The 21,064-nt window shown below is 37.6% G+C and overlaps 1 protein-coding gene across 3 annotated transcripts in view; it reads left to right on the top strand.

Annotated features, from left to right (window-relative positions):
• The window catches only part of ZNF438 (zinc finger protein 438), a 55,983-nt gene extending 34,925 nt beyond the window's left edge, over window positions 1-21,058 (top strand). The window contains exons 3-6 of one of the 3 annotated variants that reach the window (XM_026842188.1): window positions 304-360; window positions 12,142-12,246; window positions 16,877-18,740; window positions 20,332-21,058. In XM_026842188.1, the coding sequence (XP_026697989.1) occupies window positions 304-360; window positions 12,142-12,246; window positions 16,877-18,740; window positions 20,332-20,944 (2,639 nt within the window). In that variant the 3' untranslated portion in view covers window positions 20,945-21,058. Of the gene's footprint in view, window positions 1-303; window positions 361-7,237; window positions 7,346-10,913; window positions 10,968-12,141; window positions 12,247-16,876; window positions 18,741-20,331 lie in introns of those variants that run through there. The other 2 variants (XM_026842190.1, XM_026842189.1) reach the window with 2 other exon arrangements.
• Window positions 21,059-21,064: the final 6 nt, after the last annotated feature.

Genomic DNA, 21,064 nt, shown 5'->3' with positions numbered 1-21,064 from the left:
TTTAGAATACTTTGCAACATGGGAATTCATGACATGTCCTCTTTTCTGGTTTTAACGGGGGTTTTCAATTACAAGAAGCTGAAGTAACTTGTACCTAATGTTGAAATATGGAGAGTGCATATAGGGGTATGTGTGATCCAGAGAAACACTTGGTTTAAAACTCTGGTGGTGTTTTGCAGGAGGTATGGGCATGCTGAGATCCATTCTGAAATAAGATTTTGCAAAACTATTGTCAATGTCCTATATTTTTTTAGTTTATGAAAAATTATCAGAATTTCTAAGTATCTGTATTTCTTCTTTCAGGAACACTGTCGTTACTATTAAAAGGCATAATGCAGAATCCTTTAACTTTTTCTGCAGGTATAGTATACTTCCTATACTTTTTTTTGAGTAATTAGATGCTTGTGGTTCAAAATGTGGAAGAAATACCATCATCGTTAATAACTCACTGTTTAACTCATGTCTACTATTCTACCCTAAAAGCTATTATACTGCAGTATTTATCACTTTAAATAATTGCAATAGCTAGGAATGTTTTCTTCTTTAGGACATTGCTAATGACCCTTACCACGTGTAGTTGAAACTTTAAATATATAAATTTGCTTCTTGTTTGATCCAGCAGAATTAAGTGTTCAGGGTTTATTAAAATTTGTTATCCTCATATGTTCAAAAATAATTGTCATATTTCACCCCCTTATAATTGGGGGTTAAATCTATTTGCAGGTTATGGTGCAAGACTAGCACAAACAAGAAAATAAATATTTTCTAATTATAAACTTAGATTTTTAGATTTTAAGTGCCTTTTCTACAGCGTTCCTATCCTTACTAACTTTTTTTGTGTTTAATTACATTTCTTCTGTGTTTTGTCTCTTCATAAGTCATCTTTTGATTTATTTTTCAGTAGGCTTAGTGACTTGACTTTTTTCCTCTGTTATTAGAAAGGGTATTCATTCTGCAACTGTGTATTCCCAAGCCTCTAAATGTGCCGTAACTTTAATTTCCTTTCCCTTTTGATCTGTGTCACAATGCTAATGTTTAAATATGATTTTTAACTTGAATGTCATTTTTAATGATACTTCTTAAATGTGAGTGAATGTTTGATGGATATGACATGAGCTCTAATGGACCTTTCAGAACCATTGCAGGTTGTCAGTTAAGTTTCCATTGTTAGTATGTATGTTGATTAAGAAAAGCACTGTATATTACTTAACTTGAAGTCTTGAGCTTTTACTGTCATGTAAGCTTATACTTTATCTGTTTTGTGAAGACTGAGTATTTTTATGGTACTGTAATCAGTCTGAGGAACCTATTCCAGAAGGATGTCATGCAAATTGATCTTAGTTGATGAGTTCTGTGTCTAATGGGACTGTTCTTTCCAAGGAGACAGTACTTACAGTTGTGTAAAGCTATCCACCCTGCAGTGTGCTCTACATCTGTATGCTTATGACTGATATACTTAATTGTAACGCTTAAAAGCCTTAATTCAATTTTTCCTTTAAATAACAGGAATTTGACCACTGTTATAGTCAAATGGAATATGTTACCTTTATGTTAAAGTCATTTTGGAATAAGGGGAAAATACAGACTGTGAAGCTATTTGCAAACTTTAAACTAATGAATCATTTGCTTTGAGATTTTTGGGAAGAATTTTCTTTTTCTAAACAAAAATCAGTTTCAGTCAGTATCCTATTATCAGCTCGCACCCAGAGTGAATTATAACAGCCATGTTGTAAACTTTGGAAGTGAGGGTTCGTGTTTGAAATCATAACCAGATCCTGACCAAGAGCTATACCAGTGTGAAATCATAATCTACTAGTCTTAGTGTCTTTTTTTTGCATTCTTTTACTATCATTCTTCTTTGTCTTTCTATCAAGCATCACTTTAGTTTCTTAAATGTGTTATGGCTCTTGAAAATGTTGAGGCTATTGGCAATTTATAATGCTTTATGTACAACTATAACATTATTACATTTCTTACAAATAGAAAGTTTAAAAACAAATGTTATTGGAAGTAGAACCTATCCATCAGTTACATTCAGTATATATAGCATTTTTGTCAGTCTTTCTATACTTGGAAAGTGCTTGTTATTTTTCAGTTGAGTATGAAAGTAATGGTTAGTGCAAGTTCTCTGAGTGACAACATAAACCCTTCACTGCTACCATTTGTCATGTAATAGCAGGAGTTCTGTAATTTGATATGTACTCCTTCAGGGCATCTGTAGTTTTCTCAATTTAAAATATTTTATAAGAAAGGTGATTATAATTTATATAACAAGCAGTTGTAACTCCGTGTTCAAACAGATGTACTTTTCTGAATAATGATAAATATTTAACTTCTAAGAGATTAATTTTTTCCTAGGAATTATGAAGCTATCATTGAAGCATCATATTCTGTCACTCACAGTCATGTTCATATTTGCTGTTGAGCGTGCTGTTGGTTTTTTTTATATAGTGCTTCATAATGACATAATATATATATAATATATAATATAATTTTTTATATAGTGCTTCATAATGACATAAGATACCAGCATGCCTTAGAGAACTGAAATACCTTTGGCACTGTCAGATTTATAAAACATTTTTGTTAAATCACTCTGACATAAAATAATTGTATATCTTACACAGTTGTGCAAAATATAAGGCTGCCCTGGTTTATCTAGGAATTTATTTAATACTTGTTTGTCTTTTTAAAATATACATGGGAGAAGTATATTATGGGCCGAAATAATAGTTTTGCTTCTTGAGTATGTTTGTTTTAATTTTTTATAAAATCATGCAGTTTTCTAAAAAGCCATTGTATAGTGTAGTACATTTTGTATCCATGTTAGTATGGTCATTTGGTGTGGGGAGATCTCAAAACTTCAATTAGCCATGTAAATGTGTGTCTTAGCATCAGCTCTCACTTTGCTGGAACCCCTGCTGCCTTTATATCATTAACATAAATGCAGGTGCAAATAGCATTTATGTACTTTGATAGAAAGCAGTTGGAGACATATCACTGTGGGACACGACACTTTCAGATTGTGTACATCTGTTCAGATAATGTATCCAAGCCAGTGACATGAATGCAAGGATAAAAACATCTGCCCCTGAGACCATTTGCCATACAGCAGATGCTTACATCTTTATTTATGCAGATGGTTTGTGTGATGAGCTGAGCAATGATGAAAGCAAGAAAGTTTGACAAAGATTTCAGGGTACTGCTTGGGGTGGGAAAATATGTTGGTAACAGGGTTTCATTTTCAGATGTCAGCCAAAAGAAGAACATCTGTTATAAATACTGATGTTTTTAGTAACATGGATGTGTTATTTGGGACATCAACTAGATTAACACAAAATCAGTAAAGGATTTTTTTTTTTAAAAAAATCTCTCACACAAATACTGTGCTGCAGTTACAGATACTAGGTAGTTTAATAGAAGTAATCACTTTTACCAGGAAGGCTCAGCTGCTGTGCTTCAAGATGTTCTCAAGTTATTGAAAACATTGAATTGACCAAAAAGTTTGCAAAGGTAGAATATTTTGAAATAACAACTCATCATGAAGTTGTTCAGAAGTTGTGTGCGGTGCTGTAACAGATTTTGTGACTTTCGGGATTTTTCAGTAGAAGTCGTATTTAGTATTACAAAAATTACTAGACAAGTAGCTTGTCCTGTTCTGTTGTTCGAAAATTACTGTAGGGTGGTCGACGTGAGTGACAGATCTACGCTGAGCTGGCACTTAAGGAGCAGAAAGTGCCCCGGTGCGGCCTTCCCGGTCGGCTTGCCCGGGGCCGGAGGCAGCGGTGACGGCCGCCCGACTCCCCCTGCTGGACTCCTCGCCCAGGGGCTCCTTTGTCTGCCAGCACACGCCAGATACACGTGAATTTAATTAGAAATGTGCTGATGATTCGGCACACGGCGAGTTAAGGATATCATCTTTGGCCTGCATTCCTGTTGACTGCATTCCTGATTTAATTCCCTTGTAGGTTGGCACCCATCACAAGTGTTTGCTGATACATTATCACTTATCAGCACTGTATTCAATCAGTTCCTATACAGCACATCCAGTACCTTTTTCTGAGAACTGGTGCTGCCTTTAAACAATACAGTGGTTAGCATGGACAAGCTTATCAATGCCAATAAGCATTGCAAATAATTGTAATTATGCACAGGGGGAGGAAAAACATTGCGATACTGTAATTTAAATAGTTTTCTGCTACATCCTACTGCCAGAAAGGCCTAGCTATGTTCAGGTTCAGCAGCAAGTGATAATTTTATGTGTTCTGAAAACTAACGTCTTCCTAGCCAGGACCATAGTCTTTCTGACAATGTTTTAGTTTTTCTATGCTCTGCAGGGCTGTGTCTGTCCTTGAAAAAAATATACGTATCTATTTGAAGTACTGTGGAGATCCTCTAATCTTTATTTTTGTTTTAATCCTTAGTGGAATTGACTACAGGTGACAATGCTTTGCATATCTCAGCCAGAGCTGTAGAGTCCTTTTCTGAAGAGATTTGGGTCATGAAGAAAGAAAAGGGAGGACAGCTGGAGCAAACAAAAACCCTGAATAGACATTTCCCATTCAAAAGTTAGATCACTTAGGTCATTTTCAAAAGAAATGTGCTATTTACAGAATCCCTCAGAAAATACTCTTCAGCTATCATCTTAAGTTTAACAACGTGTTCTGACCCTTATTTTGGGGAATGATAAACCCTATGTATAGTTTATACTGGAAGACTCAAAATAGGCCCGGCCAAGACTGACAGTCTTCCGATTCTCTGTTCATCTTTAATGAGGGAGCACTTTCCGAGGCTTATACTACAGAAGTCACCATACAGATGTTTTTAATGCCTCAAGTAAAATATATTTACGCTTTTGAACCAAAGTGGTGAATTATTTGTTTTATCTTGCATGCAGTCTGTCTTCAGAAAGAAGTCCTATGATTTTCACAAAAAAAAAAGTGATACTCTATAAAAGGAATAACAATTTTACTCTTCTTTAATTGCACATCAGTATTTACAAAAAATAAGTTTTGGGAGTAAGAGGCATAATTCCCTTACTGCAATCAGACACATGTGTTTTCTGTCCCTTGGAAGGAAAGGAGGAAGGTTCAACTCTCAGTAAGATAAATATAGATTCTGTTCTCAGCTTGTTTGAAAGGGGAAGAAGAGTCTAGTCAGAAAAGACTTGATGATTTATTAATAAAATGGCTGTATTACTTTTTTTGTTCTGCAGGGGTTTTGAAGAATTCTGCCTTTGCTTTTGTAGCAGACCTGGTCATTATTCATCGAATCATGGAATGGTTTGGGTTGGAAGGAACCTTAAAGACCATCTAGTTCCAAACTCCTCTGCCGTGTGCAGGGACACCTTCCACCAGACCAGGTTGCTCAAAGCCACGTCCAACCTGGCCTTGAACACTGCCAGGGAGGGGGCAGCCACAGCTTCTCTGGGCAACCTGTAACAGTGTCTCACCACCCTCACAGTGAAGAATTTCTTCCTTAGATCTAATGTACATCTTACCCTTTTTCAATGTAAAGCCATTATCCCTATTGTTCCTGTAGGCTCCCTTTAGGTACTGGAAAGGCTGCTATACAGTTTCCCCAGTGTTTTCTCCAAGCTGAACAACCCCAACTCTCTCAGCCTGTCCTCATAGGGCAGGTGCTCCAGCCCACCCCCTCATCCTCATGACCCTCCTCTGGACTCATTCCACCAGGTCCATGTCCTTATACTGGAGCCCCCAGAGCTGGACACAAAACTCCAGGTGGTGTCTCAGTAGAGCAGAGTAGAGAGAGAATCAAATCCCTCAACCTGCTGGTCACATGTCTTTTGATGCAGCCTAGGCTGGTGTTCTGGGCTGCAAATGCACATTGCCAGGTCATCCACCAGTATGTCCAAGACTTTTTTTGTTAGAGCTGCTCTCAATCCATCTATTGCCCAGCCTGTATTTGTGTTTGGGATTGCCCTGAGCCATGTGCAGGAACTTGTGCCTGGCCTTGTTGAACCCCATGAGGTTCTCATGGGCCCCCCTCAAGCCTGTCAGTGTCCCTCTGGATGTCATTCCTCCAGTGTGCTAACCAAACCACACAGCTTGGTGTCGTCAGCAAACTTTCAGAGGGTGCACTTGATCCCACTGTCCTTTTCGCCAACAAAGATGTCAAACAGCACTAGTCCCAGTACAGACCCCTGAGGAACACCACTCATCACTGGTCTCCACTTGGACACTGAGTGTGACCATCCAGCTGCTTCCTTGTCCACTGAGTGGTCTGTCCATCAAATCCACGTCTCTCGAATTTAGAGACAAGGATGTCCTGCGAGACAGTGTCAGATGCTTTGCACAAGTTCAGATAGATGACATCGGATGCTCTTCCTTTATCCACCAATGCTGTAACCCCATTGTAGAAGGTCACCAAATTAATTAGGCACTATTTGCCCTTAGTGAAGCCATGTTGGCTGTCACCAATCACCTCCTTATTTTCCATAGGTCCTAGCATGGCTTCCAAGTCCATGGTCTTGCCAGGCTCAGACGTGAGACTGACTGGTCTGTGGTTTCCAACGTCCTTTTTTTTCCCTTTTTAAAAAGGGGGGTTATGCTTGCCCTTTTTGTCAGTGGAAACTTCACTGGACTGCCACTGTTTCTCAAATATAATGGATAGTGGCTTAACCACTTCATCTGCTAGGTGCCTCAGGACTTGCGGATGCATCTCATCAGGTCCCGTGGACTTGTGCACCTTCAAGTCCCTTAGATGGTCTCAAGCCTGATCTTCTCCTACAGTGGATGGTTCTTCATTCTCCCAGTCCCTGCCTTTGCCTTCTGTGATTTGGACAGTGTGGCTGGAGCACTTGCTGGTGAAGTATGAGGCATAAGTCATAGCCTTCTCCATGTCCCGTGTAAGCAGGTCTTGCGTTTCCTTCTGGAGAGGGCCTACCTTTTTCCTAGTTTTCCTTTTATCACTGTCGTCCTATAGAAGCTTTTCTTGTTGCTCTTGATGTCCCTGGCCAGATTTAGTTCCGTTAGAGCTTTAGGTTTGCTAACGCAATCCCTGGCTACTTGGACAATTTCTCTGTATTTCTCCTAGGCTACCTGTCCTGGCTGCCATCCTCTGTAGGCTTCCTTTTTGTCCAGGAGCTACTTGTTAAGTCATGCAGCCTCCTGGTGTTTTTGCGTGACTTCTTCTTTGTTGGGATGCATTGCTCCTGAGCTTGGAGGAGGCGATCCTTGATTATTAAACAGCTTTTTTGGGCCCCCTTTTCCTCCAGGGCTTTATCCCATGGTACTCTGCCAAGAAGATTCCTGCAGAGGCCAAATTCTGTTCTCCTGAAGTGCAGGGTAGCATGCTTGCTGTGTGCCCTGCAGTTAAGGAAAATGTAAGTCTATTAATTACAACTTACACAAGGCATATCAAGATTTTGTCCAGGTTGATGTGATCTTGATAGACCTTTTAAAAATGATTTACATTGACTTTACAGTGAATGAATTACTGTATATCTGTATTACTGTAATGAATTACTGGTCCATATCTTTCTTGAAGCCTGCTAAAAGAAATTTCAACTGGCATTTCTCCCAGAAAATAATTTTTTAAAATCCAATTACGACTTTTGAATCTTCTGTTTATCCCCACCTTCTAAAGTACCTAATTTTTATTTGAAATGCCACTGAACGCTTATGAATTACGAGTTTATGACCAGTGCTTTCATCACCTCCCTTCAGCTGTTTTCTGAACAATTAGTTCCCCCAAGTGGCTGCGTCACTGAAGCTTTGCTTCGCAAATCTCCAGGGATGATATCCTCTATGGAACAGAATGACTGGGCAAAACTGACAAAGATAAATCACTGGATTTGCAGTGACACCAAAATAATTTCTGTTCTACTCACCTGGTCCTGTTGGAGCAGCATGGTTTCTACATAAGACCCACTTGGAGTTTGACATGGCTGGTTGGTGAAACTAGTAGAGGCACATAGAAGTGGAAACACGGTCTTTGATGCATCTAGCAGTCTCTCTCAGACAGGCATTCCATGCTTCAAGAGAAAAGAACCAGTGTTTTCATCTTTAAGGTGATTTGTGTGGTTGCAGAAGCCAGGCACCATAGATCAGTCTGCATAAACCTTACTCCTAAGTTCTCTCACTGCCATACAAAGAAAAATGTGATTTCTTCAGCTGTAAAGATGGAAAAAGGTATTAATAATTACAGATGCTTTATGTCTAGCTCTCTTTATGTCAGTTTTAATTTCTTGATATGAAAATATTTTGATCTGCTTAAAACCTATTATTTATGTTAACAATATGAAATGAGTAGCTTGTAACTTGAAAGACTGTGCCTTCAAAAAAATGGAAAGCCTTTAAAGTTCACAAACACTGCGTGAGAGGTGTTAAGAGAACATGTGGATCTGCTAATAAATGCATTTTAAATTCACTGCAAAAGAGTGTTTCAAAATCTCTTGTGTGTATATGTTCTGACTTTTAGGGAAATACTTCCAAGACTTCATTCCTTTATACAGTAGCACAGAAACGGCTTTTTTAATAGGAGCTTGTCTTAAGCCTTGCATTGCGCACATTTTATGTAAGAGGTTGCTTTTGAATATTGATTTACCCACATGTGGCTAATAAATTTGATAATACAACTCAAAAAGGTTGCCTCAAAGCTGTTGGCCACTCATTATTGCCTGTAGAAATAGAATTTCATACATATTTTAAAAGTTGTTTGTGTTGGGACAGTACAGATTTATGTGAAATCTAAATCTGTGAGAAACCCGAAATGATGTCTTAGATTATTACTGTTGCTAATGCTGATAATACAGTATCTAGATGGATTTATTTCTTGATTTGTTAACTTTTGTTTAACAGATCTGGTTTTGCATGGGTATTGTTTTATGTTACACTTTTCTCTGAGGACAGACATACTAGAGCCAAGATGCTAGCAAGATTGTATTGGCAGAAAGAAGCCTTAATTGCAGAAAGAAACCTTAAATATAATCACAGAATGGTTTGGGTTGGAAGGGACCTTTAAAGGTCATCTAGTCCAACTCTATTGCAGTGAGCAGGCACATCTTCAGCTAGATCAAGTTGCTCAGAGGCCTGTCCAACCTGGCCTTGAATGTTTCCAGGGAAGGGACATCTACAGTCTCTCTGGGCAACCTGTTATAGTGTTTCACCACCCTCATCATAAAAAATTTCTTCTTTATATCTAGTCTGAATCAATCTCTTTTAGTTTAAAACCACTATGCCTTGTCCTATTGCTGTCGTCTGTCCCCATCTTTCCTGTAGGCCCCCTTTAAGTACTGGAAGGCTGCAATAAGGTCTCTCCGGAGCCATCTCTTCTCCAGGCTGAACAACTCCAACTCTCTCAGCCTTTCCTCATAGGAGAGGTGTTCCAGCCCTCTGATCGTTTCTGTGGCCTCCTCTGGACTCGCTCTAGCAGGTCAATGTTTTTCCTGTGCTGACGACTCCAGTGCTGGGCAGGGAACTCCAGGTGAGGTTTCACCTGAGCAGAGTAGAGGGGGAAAATCATCTCCCACAACCTGCTGGCCACACGTCTTTTCATGCAGATAGCGTTCACTTTCTGGGCTGCTGACGCACATTGCCGGGTCATGTCTACTTGTCATCCACCAGTAGCCCCAGCTCCTTTTCGACATAGATCCCGGGGGTTTCCCCAACCCATGTGCAGGACCTTGCACTTGGTCTTATTGAACCTCATGAGGTTCACATGGGCCCTCTTCTTGAGTGCATCTGGATCCCTCTGAACAGTGTCCCATCCTTCAGGTGTGTCAGCCACACTTCTCAGCTGGGTGTCATCTGCAAATTTGCTGAGGGTGCACCTGATCCCACTGGTTATGTCATTGATGAAGATACTAAGCACTACTGGTCCCAATATGGAACCCTGACAGACACCACTTGTCAATAACCTCCATCTGGACATTGAGCCATAATCTGGATGCAACCATCCAGCCAGTTCCTTATGCACTGAATAGACCCTCGATCAAATCTGTCCAATTTAGAAGGATGTGGTGGGGGACTGTATCAAGGGCCTTACAGAAGTCCAGATAGATGACAATGAAGCAACTCCTATGGATGCTTTTCAAACAGCGGAGGAAAGCAGATTTGGAAATTGAGAAAGTGGAGTTACCTAACCGTAGAGATTTTTTTTTCTTTTTTTTCATAATTTTCTAATATAACTAATATTCATACTAATTTTCTGAAAAGTATATCGGTATAAACTTTGACATATATTAATATATGGTTGACAGTGCAGTAAGGATGTTTCAGGAAAAAAAAAAGACTGAATTAGACAGGAAACTGAAAAACTTCCCTAAATATGAACTATGTACACATGATCTTGGATTACTGTGTGACTTATCTCTCCAAAATGACTGGTTATGCCAAAAATAGTTTTAGCTTATTCCCACACTGAAAAATGTCACTAGAAATTTCGAGGTTGAATGTCTGCTTTAATGGAGGCCAGATAATGTCAAAAAAACATTTTTATTGTGTAAGTTTGTTGTTGTAATGCTCTCTTCTGCTAAGAAGAGTCTTTTGGAGACTATTTAAAGAATTCAGGAAGTGTCCTGCTGCTCACAGAATTTCTTGAAATGCACTATAATCCTAATCCCTTAAGATAATAAACTTGCACAGACTTGAAAGCAAAGACGACCTTTCCAAATGATAAAATGCTTAGTGCACAGCTAGAAAATCACATTGATGCTTAAATCAGAATTAATTATCTGTTGCTTTAAAGACATCTAATATTCCCTTTTAGAGTTTTAACAAACTATTTTGATCTTGTTCCTTCTGTGGTATACCAGAACACATTTTCTAAGCATATTTGTACATTCTGTGTTTTAGCATTTGGGTGAAGGATGTACTGTGATTTTCTGATCTTGCATTAGAATACTTCCTTATATTGATTAATTTTCTAATCTATTTTAAATTGCACAAAAGGACTGCTATGTAGACATTATTTTGTTACTCTCTTAAAAACCAAGTATTAAAAAGGTAAGAAATGCAAGATATGCCATCCCTGTGGCTTAAATGCTTCTCCTTTTCAAATCACATATAATAGTAATGTTCATTACCCATCTTAAGTCTGTGTTTGATTCCCATATTGCATCCTGACTCTTTGGCCTAGATACTTCCCAAGTCTCATTTCTAGTTCTCTTGTCCTTTTCCTGCTTGCCCTGTATATATCCTAGTTTCTCTTCCACACTGTCAGCTCAGCAGTTAAGAGATAAGGAGAGGACATTTCTTTGTTCTTACTTGGGTGTTTGGACCTAAAGCTATAGTTTTCTGAAAAAATCTAGCCCTGCGTGAAGGGGAAGCATGTTCAATAGAATGTAATCATTGGAAAAATTAGCTGCTTAAAGTGTCTGTTGAACACCTGCCGAGAGTTTACGACTTTGCCAAATTTGGGCAGGTTTTCAGACAAAATGGACATTGCTGTGTCAAATATCAAGGTCTTTGTCTAATGCACAGATGTGTTACTAGAATTTATTTTTTTTTTTAATGCAGACATACCTGGGCATTTTCTGTTGAAATTAACTTTAGAAAATTATCTGAGGCAAATACTCAGAACAGAACATTCCACCCAAGTAGTTATTATTAGGCAAAGATAGAAACAACTGAAAATTAATTGTTATAATGCGTAGAGTTGGGCACTTCTGATTTGTAGGCTTTATTACCAACCTTACTTTGTATAGGTATGTGGCAAAAATAGTTTTTAATGTAGAAAGCCAAATTCTGTTTTCTAGAATATCTGCAATTCCATTGATTTATATGGGATTACAGAAAGTGTAAACAGCGTAGAATTTAGTCTCCGTATTTCAAAGTCACACTAAAGCTATCGAACCTCCTTTTTCTGAGCTTTTTGTTTTGGTGCTGTTGACTGTCTGCCATGACACTGAAGCTAAAGCATCCCATCTGTTTACAACATTAACCAGCTTTACTCAATTATTAAGCTATCACCTTGCATTTGGTGTGTAATATATTAGATTTTAAAAGCATTTTTTGAGGAGAGAAAAATGGCAAAGAGCAAGAAGCAGTAGTTTTCTTAATGCATTAACTGGAAGTTAAAGTTTTATATTGTCTTTTTCTGGCTTTTGTTGGTTTGGAGGATTGTTTGGGGTTTCTTTGTCCTGAGATCTATTTATAACTGACTGAAGCACTTTTGCAGGTGGTGTTTTTTTGCATGCTAATCCTGCAGAGAAACATTGTGTCCAACAAAGTATGCTGGGTCAGCAAAACCAAGAAACTTGTGCTGGAAAGACAGTATCCACAGGTATTTAGTGTGTATGGAGATTTGGCAAAATGAATGATTAACTATCATTGACAGAAATAAATCTCGTCTGTTAGAAAGTTGTGCATTTTTTTTCTTTCCCATAGATATTCTTCCTTTCAAAGTGAGCAAAAGACTCAGCAAGATAAACATGCACTTAATAAAATATTTCATAAATTTTTTTATCTGTATTCTGCTTTTCCCTTCAAGCCAGGTGATCCTTTTTCTGTGTTATTTTCTGTCACTTGTCCAGTCATACACAAATTAAATACATACCTACACAAGTGAGATGGTCCTACAAGGATTATTTTAAAAATTAATACTATTGCACAGTGATTTATGGCATTTTGGTGGTTTATGTTAATGTTCAAAGTAGACCAGATTAGTGGGGAAAATTAAATTTCTTCTGATCCTTTCTACAGTGTCCGAGTTCAAAAATGTTATGTGCTTTACATAGAGAACAAACTAAAGGAAGTACAACAAGAAGGCAGAATGGACTGGAGTAGACCAGACTTGAATGAGTTAGGAAAGCAGCCCTTTATTTCCTCCAGAAGACTCTTCCCAGCATGACTATATTTGAGACTTTAATGCATCATTGATTTTTTTATTGGTGTATCACTGTCCAGTCCTATACAATTTTGTTTTTTAGAAAGGGTGAAAGCTTATGACATCCTGCAAGTTTTGGAGTGATTTGATACTTGCAGGTACTAGCATGGTAACAGTCTTTTAACAGAGACTTTTAAAGTAAATTGATTGAATTGCATTTGATTTAACCTTGTGCTTAATTATTTAAAAGTGTCTGTGTTGCCCCAAATCCATGCCTATTTGAAAGACTGAGAACACAGTAGTTAAAAATGAGCTTCACATCATTCCGATATTAAATCTAATGGTTTTATTAATTTTCTCTATTCTTAATGAAAATTTTAGAGAAAGCATAAAAATTGTTGCCTTACAGTGAAGGACCTGTAGACTGGCTTGTAAAAAGAATGTTGTCTAAAACCAAGGGCCATCCTCAAAAAAGCATAGCGTCCCTTAACTGAAAATTCCCCTTCTTAGATGCAAGACTTCATGAGTTTGCATAGTCATGAAGCCTTTTCCTCAGGTCACAACTGACAAGTCAAAATGAGTCCTTTGAATCCGAGACAGAAATAATTTGGAAGAAGATGTGGAATAGAAGTGGAATGTCCCTGAAAGATGCGTATTAAGTTTCCAGGTGGTGTTCTGGTAGCCAGACAGCCAGAGCATATTCAAGTTCTTCAGTGTCAGGGTGGCAAAGACATGAATTACTATAGTGATCTCTGTGTGCAGAGGAAATTGGTAAAACTTTTCACCAAGTATAAATGGAAAAAAAGTTTTGGCCACTGATGATACTTGCACACTCTGGATGCAGTCAGGAGGACCTCTAGTCTGTGAATTGACTTGTGGCTTTTCCCTGATCCAAGATGCTAAATAGTCTTTCATGAGTTCTTCCAATTAGCTTTCCCAGTCCACAAGCAAAATCTTAACTGATTCTGAAGGATCATCAGACAGCTAGTCTGCATCTAGCCTATCTCTATATTTAGACACTGGCTAAGCTGCTTAACTACAGCAGCTGTGTTGGATGAGAGGGAAATACAGAGCTGAGTATCGTTTGCTTACCAAATACACGGCAGTGGATGTTTCTGCACTAAACTGTCTAATGTAAACTTGGGGCAAAAAAGAAAAGAAAAAAAAAAAAAGTTGTGCTTAAGGCTGGTACCAAACATAGCTTGCCTGGAAGATGTATTTATGATAAAATTACACTAGTTGGGAAAAGAATGTTAGTATAAAAGTCCCTTCTCAAGCAGTTATATCAATGCTTAGTATTGTGTTAACTGCTTTAGAACATTAATCTAAATGGACCTTGTTTCAAATAGCATTTTGAGGTTGATATTCATGAAGGTCTTGCCTTCTAGAATGGTACTTTCTTGTGGAGTGCTGAGAAAGTATATGGAGAGACCTTCTTCAAAGAAAAGTGACTTTCCTGCCTAATTTTGCAGTAGTCATGTCAATGCATTTGAGAAGCATGTACTTATTTTTAAAGCTAGTGTTCTGCATTATTTCTACAAAGACTTTCTCCTAATCTCAAATTAACCTTTCTTTTGTGGTGCTTTGTCTGCCATTTCTGCACTTTTGTAGAGGTGGCACGTCAACAGCAAAACTTCCATCTTTTCCTGAACTCACATCATTTGCTGCTGTTGGTTGGCGAGCAGGTGCCTTATAACTTGGAGTGTAAAGTAGCACAGGGAGCAGTCTGCTGAAGTGTGGGCTTTCCTAAAAAGTTTATGCCAATCAATGAATGAGATTTTGAAATAAAAAGGGAGAGGTAGAAGCCAAATGTGAGAGAGAATGGAAACTGCTTTGTGTTGAAAATTGTGGCAAGCTGAGTAATTGCTGATTTGGAAAAAGTCTTTAATGTCAGTATATGGCAAGCATAATCTGGAAAAACAAGAGCAGACACTGTTCCCTAAAAGAAAAGTATACTTGTTCTGTCCTCTACTGTATTTAAACTGTACAGTTTGACCTGTTAACTAGCATTGAAGTTCAGGGCTTGTTTGGTTAATGATTACAGGACTTTTCATCATTTTATTGTACTTCTCAGAGGCTCTTAACAGTGTTTCCTCAAAAGCAGCAACAAGATACCCTGCAGGAAACAAAAAATAACCTGAGTATTATTAGCAAATTTAGCAGCTGAAAAGACAAAGGTGTAGATTGAGATAGTACATGCTTCTAGCCTTTGGAGAATAAAAAGGTCCCTTTCTGTAGGGAAACAGAATTTTAAACTTATCAAGTTTCTGTTTTTTCCAGGTTGCACAAACTCAGTAGGTATGGACTTATCCCTGTGTATAGGAAACTTTCCTTATTTTGTGTAGGATTTCCATATGTACAGTAGTCCAGTCTGCACAGAATATCTAGAAATTCTGAACATCTGTACAGACATTGAGCAGAAAGAAAGTTACGGTGGTGCATAGTACTTTCACTTAATTGGAGGATCAAGAAGGTGCATAATAGACGAAGTTTGATGCTGTAGATGCCAATAAAAGGATCAAAGGTTTATACCCTGCATAGTTATTACTATATGAACCTGCTGTAGGTCAGAGAGTTTTGAGAAGCATCAGACCTACTGTGTATGAACTGTACAGTTTATATATGATTGCTCAGTGAATCCAGCATGTCCTGAAGGCAGTGGATTTACTACACATGTGCATACCATGAGTATGCACGTATATCTGTCCAGGAATTCTGGTCATGAAATATGATAGCTCTGTAACTTGCAGTGCATGTTGCAAAGTGTGTGACGTCTGAGAAGAACATCCAGGATTAAGATAAACTTACTGGAGTTTCCAGTGTCGATAGTAATTCACAGTTATCTCTTTAAGTCCATAACCATGTATAAATGCATTTATAGTACAAGGCTTTAAAATGGTAAAGAACGAAAACTTCCCTGTGGAATTACTTTGCTGTAGTATTTCAGGGTGCCAGAATTTATTTTTACATAGTCTAATCAAATGTGATTCCTCTCTTGAAATTAGTTTTTCTGCCATTGTTGCCTTCCCAAATTGCCTTTCTGCTTGGGATCTTTGGAGTTGAATTTTCAGTGGTTGAGATTGTGGGGATTTTTTTTTTTTTTTTTTCAGGAAACCTATTGCAGTTTTTGAGAACTGGAAGCATTAGCAGTTGAATTTGGGAGTGGGTAATGAGGCTGTTACATGAAATGGTAGTGGTACAATTAATTATATATCAAATCCTTTCATATGGAGTGTCTGAAAGGTCAGCATATATCTCCGCTGCTCAATGCAGATCATATTTTCCATTATACCTTTTTACTTTTACTTGTTTTACTTAATTATCCTCATATTCTTTTTTTGCTAAAAATATTTATGGCTTTTACCAACACAAGTAGAAACAGGAAGAAACTGATATAACCTTGATAAATCGCATCTTTCAAGAAAATATTTGAATTACTACAGTAGTTCTACTGCACATTAAAGGCACATAAGCAATGTATGTGATTGGGTATTTAAGAATGATACATATTCTCTCAAGTCCTCCTTCATTTTATTGCGCATTATTTGCATGTTATGTAACAGTAATTTTTTTAAGGTAAGCCTTGGTCTGTATTTGATAAACCCCACAAATTTTAAATGTTACAGAAACTCTGAAAGATGCCATGACTCTGGTTGAGAGAGATGATCAGAGCAGGTGCTCATAAAAGTTCTGCATCATGGAGTTTAAATCTTGTCCCTCTTAGTTCTTCCAGATGAATACTACTAGGTTGCTAGTGCAACTTTTCCAGGGCAAAAGAGACTTGTAAGTCTATTTGTTCTGAAATGTCATGTAGTTTCTAACTAGATTGAAACATCCATTTAAGATTAGATTAAGAGGGGTTCGTCTACATCTCTATATTCAAGCACATTGCTTCAGGGAGTATTTTTGTTTTGTCCATGAAACTCTTGCAATTCTAAACTTAAGTTAGTGATCATTTAAATATGTAAATACTTTTAATGAGTTTGTGTGTAACAGTATCCTTTGTAAGCAGTTTTATAGTTGATACAGTATATTTTTTAAAAAATGTTATATATTATATTACATCTTTGTTATGTTATTATTACAGATAAACACAAATCCCCTTCGGATATAATACAAAGTTTTCAGAAGAAAAGTCAGTTTAGGACCATTGCTCCAAAAATGGTACCAAAAATTTTAACATCTGGAGTGGTTTCTTGTCTTCAGTCATCTTTGCCTGAACAAAATACACCGATTTCAGCTTCAGTTTCTAAACCTCTGGTGGTACCAACTCAAAACTTTGCTGTCATGCAAGTGGCTGGTCATGAGGGGACTTTTTCTCTGTTGGCCTTGCCATATGTTGCCCCTGCCCTAATGCAGCAAGTCCAGCAGTCAAATGTGGCCCCTTCTGAAAATCTAAAGCTGCCTATTCCTAGGTACCAATCTGTAAGAAAAAAACTGCTAAGTGACAAAAAAACGGCACAAATCTCTGTTTTGGGTGCACATAGCAAGATTCCTACCAAAGCATCCATCTCATCACAGACTTCCCCCGTGACTGCTTTAACTGAAGACTGTCCTGAAACTCATTCTAGTTCAGATTCAACTGAACAAGCGATGCTAACAGACCGTGACTCAGCTGAAATTACGGTTGCCACATTAGTAAATAAAAGCAATTGTGTGGAAAATGGATCTCCTTTAGTGAACAAAACCAAAATTGCTAATGGTAATGTTTCTGGACGATCTGTAGTTAAAGACTCTTTATCCAAGCCAGCAAGTACAATTAATCCCATGAAACTGAGTCTACGCTCTGTGAAGACATCATCTGAAACCACAAGAGAGTCATTCATAACGTCTGAGAAACTAAAGGAAAAATCCACAAATTCTGCAAATTCTGTTGCTGTCTTGTCACCAGCAGTTTTTGGCAGTACAGTACAGATGACTCCATCAACACCAAAAGGAAAACTTCCTATTTTGCCTTACTCAAGGATTAAAAATTCAGTGTTCTGTAAATCTAAGCAGAATACTAATGTTACAGATGTATCTGGTCCTTCACTAAGATCTGAATGTGAAAAGATACCAGCTTTGGCAAAAACCTTTCATGTTCCTACTAAAGCATATGATAAGCGATTAGCTGTATCATTTACACAAATCCCCAAACAAACCATTCGAGAAAATACCTTCTCTCCATCCAATAAAATGGATGTCGACAGTCTTAAAAAATTGAACAGTGCAGCCTCTAAAAGAAGAGGCAGGAAAAGAAGAGCCCCAGATGATTTATTGGCTTTTCAGACCAAGCGAAGGAAATGTATCATTAATAAATTCAGAGAAGGGAGAGAAAGGGCAAAAGTTGATCTTCAGCCACCTGAAGACAAAAAAGCAGAGGCAGTGAAAAAATACCGTAGTATCAGACCAAAACCAGTGGTAGTTGTGCAGGCTTTTGCACCACTGACTTCTGCGGCAATAGTAGAGACACCATCTCCTGACCATCTAGACCAAGATATTTTTTTAAATAGTTCACTTCCCAATAAATATTTAAGTTACAAGCATAGTGATGCTACATCAGTGGAATCAAGCGATTTAAGTAGAAGTGCATGTTCAGTGGTACCTAAGCCATTGCATAAATGTCATGTTTGTAACCATATCTTCCAATTTAAACACCATCTTCAGGACCATATGAACACACATACAAACAAACGGCCTTACAGTTGTCGAATTTGCCGGAAAGCATATATTCATTCTGGAAGCCTGAGCACGCATATGAAACTTCATCACAATGAAGGCAAACCCAAAAAGCTTGTGTGCTGTGAATTCTGTGCTAAAGTTTTTGGCCATGCAAAGGTGTATTTTGGCCACCTCAGAGAAGTGCACAGGGTTGTTATCAGCACAGAGCCCTCCAGTAGTGAGCAACAGCTGCAAGATGCTTTAAAGAAAAGAGATACGAATATAAAAGAAGCCAAAGAAGCAACAGAGAGGTGAGTGTTTTCATTAATTAAATGCCAATGAAAAGAGGATTTCAGGTCGTCAGTGAAAATTCATAAATGGCACCTTTATTAAATTATTGCTTTTTTTCCCCCCTAAGTAAAATTCCTAATGGTTTAAATATTTTGTTAAGGAATCTAATAAATCCATTAGACCATCTGATATTTTAGCTGATTTATTGAATATAAATTATTACTGACACTTGAATATCCAGAGTAATTTTGAATAAGTTCTAGTAATGCCCAATATACTGCTAGTGGAGCTATTTTGGTTACTTGATTTCTCATGCTCATTTTGGGGTTTTCCCCAGAAGGTAAGTGAACCAACTGCAGTAAGTGAAAAGCAATTCGTATTTCAGTATTAGCTTGTAGTTTGTTTACTCTATTACATATCATTATCCTGTTTTCTTCTCTGGAGTGCTGTGAGCTAATCTGTCTTGTGTGTTGATTACTGCTGCTTTTGCAATCACTTAGCCAAGTAGAAACGTTAACATTTACCATATTAAGATGGATAGAACATTTTTTTACCTTTGCATTATGATTTTGAGGTCAAATTTCCTGACATGGTATAAATGTTGGCTTTTTTGTTTGTTCCACTGTGCATTTACTTGCATTAAAGTGCACTTTATTAAGCTCAGGGCTTTAACCTGACGCCTCACTATGACACTACAGTTCAACTTTGCACATTTTGCTTTGCATATCTCCACTCTCTGGGGCATCAGTTAGAGAGTTTTAAGGTACTGAACCTAAGAAACAGCAGTGCTTTTCTTTCAGGCTTACTAGCTGTCATGCAATGAATCATCCAGTTTATCTAATTTTTGGGGTAATCTGTCTAATGTGTATAAATACACAGTATTATGTGGTCCTTTTTGTAGATGTTGTGAGAAGGCTTCTGTGGAGATCTTCTTTTGATTGGCTTAAGCAAGGTACTTGCTAGCTCTGTGTGTACCTGTTTCCTTTATAGTGCAGAGCTGTCCTAAATCAGTGAGAGGGGCTGTCTGAATGTAAATTAGGCATTTAAATTCCAAAACTGTGTTACAGACTTTTAGGGAAAGAAAAGAAACTTTGAAGTTTCATTGTTTCCATCTTGGAGTAGGAGGTGGGACATGTGGTTTTGCCTTAAACTGACCTTAGATCATTCAGGGTAAACAAGTTAGTTTCTCTTAGGAGTATGCTACAAGTAATACTCATTTTCACTTTTCTAGCACAGAGCTAGAAGTATTTGGATTGACCTCACTGAATCAGGAACTTAAAAATCCATTATTAACCTTTTATTAAAAGGTTAGTGTTGTTAAATGATTATTTCTACCAAGGGTAGTTTTGGAGGCAATTCTTAAACTCAGCAGTGTTGAATAACATTTGGTTTCAGTTGTTTCCTAATCAGCCTTACTATTATTTTCTTTTTCTTTTTTTTTTTTTTTTAACGTTCCAAATAAATTAGATACTGTATCAACAGTGCCTGTTTTTAATTAAAAGAATGTTTCATGAATGTCATCTCTTCTTGGAACTTATAAGGACAGAAATTGCCTTCCCTATTCTATGCGTGGCTAATACTGAAACAGTTTGTATTTCCTTTTTTTAACAGGGGAAATAAATGCAATTTTGAGGACCTATTCCATAACCCAGGAGAAGTAAAATTACAGATCAAATGTGGTCGATGCCAGTTTATTGCACAGTCTTTTGGTGAAATGAAGTTTCACTTACTGTGCTCTCATGGAGAAGAGATCCAGGGAAGAGTAAAGGAAGGGGTTTTGCAGGGAAGTAGAGGAGCTAAAGGGGAACTGGTCAAACATGCAACCCACTTCTGGAAACAGCGCAATGAGAGAAGACATTTAGCAAAATGCAGTGCCCTTGAGGAGGAGTTTTATACTTGTCCAAAACTGAAAAGACAGATATACTTTCACCATCAAAATAATGTTGATATGTTATCTAAAAGTGAACTGGCTCAGTCAGGAAGCGGTGAAGCAGCCAAGGAGATGCAAAATGTAGGGTTTGGTACACCAAGCAAAAAAATAGAAATTTGGCCTAAAGTGGGATATAACTGCATTTTATGCAAACAGTTATTTGGAAGAAGAGAGGACCTTTGTAATCATTGGCAGGGTCATCATAACTGTGAAGACCCTTCCACTTTATGGACAATTTTTAGTTTGTTATCAAAACAAGGAATTATTGAACTTTCTAATAATGGTGAATATTGAAACTCAATTCTACAATACTATGAAAAACATCAACTACCTTACCAAATTGTTTATGTTTTTTTGCTGTGTTGCTAAACTAACTCAAGAGCTGTATCACTTTGTTTGGGTTTGTTGGGGGGG

The sequence above is a fragment of the Athene cunicularia genome (genome assembly GCF_003259725.1).
Source record: "Athene cunicularia isolate RWA chromosome 2 unlocalized genomic scaffold, athCun1 chr2_part1, whole genome shotgun sequence".
In the NCBI taxonomy this organism is placed as follows: domain Eukaryota; kingdom Metazoa; phylum Chordata; class Aves; order Strigiformes; family Strigidae; genus Athene; species Athene cunicularia.
This window is presented reverse-complemented; position numbering and strand designations above follow the sequence as displayed.